At 57.0% G+C, this 4650-nt stretch overlaps 1 protein-coding gene across 1 annotated transcript; it reads left to right on the forward strand.

Annotated features, from left to right (window-relative positions):
* Positions 1 to 1779: 1779 nt before the first annotated feature.
* TRAVEDRAFT_49335 (uncharacterized protein) lies at positions 1780 to 2286 on the forward strand (the record flags this gene model as incomplete). The annotated part of the gene is made up of 1 exon (XM_008042027.1): positions 1780 to 2286. The coding sequence occupies one exon, from the start codon at positions 1780 to 1782 to the stop codon at positions 2284 to 2286; it is 507 nt and encodes a 168-aa protein (XP_008040218.1).
* Positions 2287 to 4650: the final 2364 nt, after the last annotated feature.

Here is a 4650-nt window from a genome sequence, read left to right on the forward strand (position 1 = left end):
TTCACAGAGGCTACACCACCGGACCGCGACTGGGAGAGCGGATGCTTCCCGGGCCGTGGGTCCATCAGGGACGATGGACAATAGGAGGGGGGTAATGTCGTGGAGACGACGAGACCCCTATATTTTTCCGCATTTTTCCTTATTTTCTACGGCCATTTGTACGACACTTAGACTTAGAACCAGTAGTTAGAAGCATGTGACCAGTCACCTGACCCCCACCTGCAGACTGGCACTAATGTGCGCACAGACCACCTTTACGTTTGTACATGTTTGGCTCCCCTGACTCAGTATATAAACCCCACCTGTAGCGACCCTAGCCCTCATCTTGACCTCTTGGTCCTTGGGCTAGGTAAGCCGTCCTTTGTATTCTCTTAGTCAGCATAATATTAACTTGGTCCTTGGGCTAGATTTGACTTGAAAGTCTACGCTCGGCGTTAGCAAGCCTTCGCGCTCGCCGCCCTTGGGTTAGATTGTATTAGTTTCTTTGTTGTAGGCGTTGCCTGGTCGCGTCGAGTCTAGCTCCGCGACACCCGGGGTGTTCGTAATACATTACGAACACGAACGGTTTATAATGTAATGCGCCGCAGGCATATAAACGGTTTATAATACATTAAAACTACAACAGGGGCTGGACAGTCATCCGTCATAGACCCTTGGGGCGCACTCGACAATCACCTTCACATCAACGACCTCTCGCCCTCGAAACACATCTTCGCGTATCGGCGCAAACCGAGCGAAGTTGACAGAGTCCCGCTCTCCAAATGGAGGTTTATGAACCGCCTTCGCATCGCGATCACCGCGGCTTCCCTGCCGCTCGTCCATGGCCACAGCATGCGCATCGGAGGGACCCTCGAGTACTTGTTGCGGGGGCTCTCCTTCGAGACTGTCAATGCAATTGGGCGCTGGAAGGGGGACTCCTTCGCACTGTACCTGAGGAAGCACGCCCAGGTCCTGGCCCCATACATGCAAGATCAACCTGATCTGTTAGCGGCCATGTCCCGTTTGACGCTGCAGCTCCCACCTGTGCGTTAAGCTCATCGGGTGAGTCGGTTTCCGTCGCAAGCTCCTAGATCTGGGGAACACGCGAGTTGTGCCACGTCTGCGTCGCTTCTTCTCAGTGCTCCTAGTCATGTGGGTTGCGCGGCTGACTCTCGATTTCCCCACAGGTTTGGAGACACGTGCTTCCGCGCCGGAGGGCCTCACCGCGCGGTCGGCGGTCAAGGGCCTTCACCCGTTTTCTTTTGCATATCGAGTACTCTATTACAGTTTTGTCCGCTATCATGTACGTCCGGCCAGTATCCCGCCGCAATGCTCACGCTGTCCATCTTGGCAATGCCCACCAACAAGCGCAAAGGCTACCGCTACGCATAGATGATCGCTCTGAAGCGCGCGAGGAACGAGCACGCGTCACGAGCGGAGTCTATGCGGGAGGGACGACGGGCGCCTCTCTCCGTGATCTCCTCCTCTGCGCCCGTCGCCCTCTGCTCCCCGTGTTTGCACTTTGCTTTACAAAACCCACCCGCCCACCCTCGTTCGAAGAATCACTTTCGCGTACCTAACTTACGTCCTTCTCATCTCTCGCTTCGCAACCGATTGTCTAGCGTTTTCTTTCATCTTATTAATCTGCCGTGGCCCTATATTTTCCCCTCGCTTGCCCGGCCCTCCCACACTAGTGACAAAGTCTGCTGCGCCCGAGTCGGGCGAGACACCGACGTAGCAACCCGTCTGTTTTAAATAGTCAGCATTGAATCTTTCCGAGTCCTCGAGCACCCCCCAGCCATGAACGCTAACGTCGTCTTCGCTCCACCTTGCGACTCCTCTTTCGTGCAGGTCTCCGCCTATGCTCGAGCAGGCGGTTTGGACAACCTACCTGACACATACTACATCTCATCCTTCGTTCTCCACACCGGGAAGATTGGCGTCGGCGATCGCCTGCTTATGTTCGTCCTCGACCGCAGCGACGACTCTGTCCTTTCGAGATACCTGGTTACGCTCAAAACCATCCGGCTTCGAGGCGCAGAGGTGACCGAGTTTCGGGGGGAATGCCTCCAACTTCCCCTCAACCTGGTTTACATTCAAGCCCCCACATCCCGCTCTCGCATCAGCAGACTCGCCCTCTGGGACCTCATGCGAGGCAGGCTCACACTTACCGACCCGATTCCTCCGTGGCGCGACCTGGCGATAAAGGCCATCCGCATGCCGTTGCCTATTCCCGTCGGCATCAAGGGCCATCCCCCCAGGATTGAGGTGCGAGTCAGCGTCGAATCCCGCATGACGGACGAGTAGAGAAGAGGTCGCGCCGCTTCGCGGGTGAGTCCTGCGGTCGCGTTGGCAGCTGCCGCGGTACAAGTAGTGCGCTCGCTGATCACTCATCCTTCTCAATTAGGACGCGCTTCGGGCCGCGATTCGCAGCGCGTTTTGCGATCTGATGCACCCTCACGTCGCTCGGTGTGAATCCTGCGCCACTCAGACGTCGAGTCGTGTCCAGGCGACTTCGTTCACCCGCATGCAGCCGATCTCGGCCCTCCACCTCAACGGCTCGCCTTGTTTGCGGCTCAACTCCCTCGTTTTCCCCCCCCCTCCCTTCCCCCTTTTCTTCTCCACCCGCCTCCTGGCTTCCCTATCATCTTTCCTTTTCCCCAATCTCGTTTTCCTTTCCCCCTTTTCTCATCTGGGTGTCGGAGCACGAACCTCTCCCCTTTCGATTCAGCAGCGCACTCACCCTCCCTCCTCTCCCTAGAACGCGACCGCTTTACGCCCGCCCACCCGCACGGCTGACTCTCGATTTCCCCACAGGTTTGGAGACACGTGCTTCCGCGCCGGAGGGCCTCACCGCGCGGTCGGCGGTCGAGGGCCTTCACCCGTTTTCTTTCGCATATCGAGTACTCTATTACAGTTTTGTCCGCTATCATGTACGTCCGGCCAGTATCCCGCCGCAATGCTCACGCTGTCCATCTTGGCAATGACCACCAACAAGCGCAAAGGCTACCGCTACGCATAGATCGAACAACGCGACCGCGCTTGCAGTCAGGCCGCTTACGTCACTTACTCCCGCACTCCGGCGCTTCCGCCTCACTGGACGTGGACCGGCGTGTGGCGTGTGTCAATTGTCGTCGACTCAGATCCTCCTTTAAATGGGCCATACTGGTTGTCGGCGGTCATAGTAAAATACCGAGCATTGCAAGCATGGCCCGGTCGGACGTTCTTGTTCATGAACTCAGGACGATCATCAGGAATGACCTCAGGAACCAGGGGCCCTATATGGTAACAGGTGGTTGGATTGAGCGCTGGAGACTCCCCCCCAATATGCAGAGACACCCTGTCTCCATCCGCGGCCATATGGAGCCTATGGAGGCGTTCCCACGGCTTCCCCGCACGACTCACCAACGACGCCCTCCCCGCTCACAATTAAATTCATTGCGGCCGGCCTACGGAAGGCCAGATCTATGAGCTCGTATGTCGAAGCAAGCGCGAGATGAGGTTTGTCGCAGGGATGGAGAACGTGTCTCCATATGGAGGCCCCTGGAGCGCTGGAGTCGGGCGTCTCCGTCTGGAGGATTTGGCTTTTCCTGATGATGACGGCTTGAATGAGTGGGGAGCGTTACATTCGGGTCGGCGCCACAAGGCACCATACAGAGGAAAGGTACATATTGAGAAAAACAGAGACGGCAGCGGTGTCGGGAGCTCGGTGACTGGGTACGAACGCGCCGGCGTCGGACGATCGAACACCATATGTTGTAACACAATACTGTTACGAACCGTTTAACCGCCGTGACTGTTTTGCATAACGAACCGTCAAGGTTCGTGACGTGTCACGAAGCCCCGGGGGACCTCCGGGAATTACCTAGAAAGGCAGGCAGCCCCGGGGGAGGCCTGTTATCTCTAGGGAGATAACAGATAGGCCCAATCTGGATAGATAACGACCTAATCTTACTGATTAGGCAGTTTCCCTTATCTCCCGCGCCCCCCGGGCCTCCCGATAGCCTCGGGCTTCCGGCGGTTATTTCTCCCTTTGACCACTACACCCAGGTAATTGTACACCCCCTAGCTCACTCATTTATGCACCGATTTGGCTCATTCTGGGCGCGTTCTGAACGCATTTTTAGGGCGAACAAGACGTCGCAAACGCGCCGCTTATCAGGTGCGCGTTCCATGCGCTACCCAAGTACTAACCAGCCCCCTTGTGCGCAGTAATCGGGCGATATCTCGCCCATATGTTGTCGCGGCGCCACGCAAGGAATACCCCCAGGATCGGGCTCACCACGCGGTTCGAACGAGCCCTCGCGCGCGCAAATCCGTCCAGCGGTTGCGACGCGATGCCTGCCCCACCTCAGGGGCAGGCCTGTACCATCCAACTCGACCAACTGTGGGTGTATTCCCTTCTGTAAGGGCTCGTTTTGTAGCTAACATATACTACATGTAGGGCGACGCATTCGCAAGGCCGCACATGGCGGTGATTCAGTCAGGGAGGGCGAGCAGTGCTCAGCCACTGCAGCACTCCCTGGCTGATATCTCCACCAATTATCCGCCGATTCCGACGGTTCATACACCGTCGGAAAGCTGTCAAATGCAGCTATCCGTCGATGTATAAACCGTCGAATCGGTCCGTGGACAGCGGCGCTATCCTCACCCCCTCCTCCTACCTCCCTA

Source organism: Trametes versicolor (assembly GCF_000271585.1).
Source record: "Trametes versicolor FP-101664 SS1 unplaced genomic scaffold TRAVEscaffold_8, whole genome shotgun sequence".
Classification (NCBI taxonomy): domain Eukaryota; kingdom Fungi; phylum Basidiomycota; class Agaricomycetes; order Polyporales; family Polyporaceae; genus Trametes; species Trametes versicolor.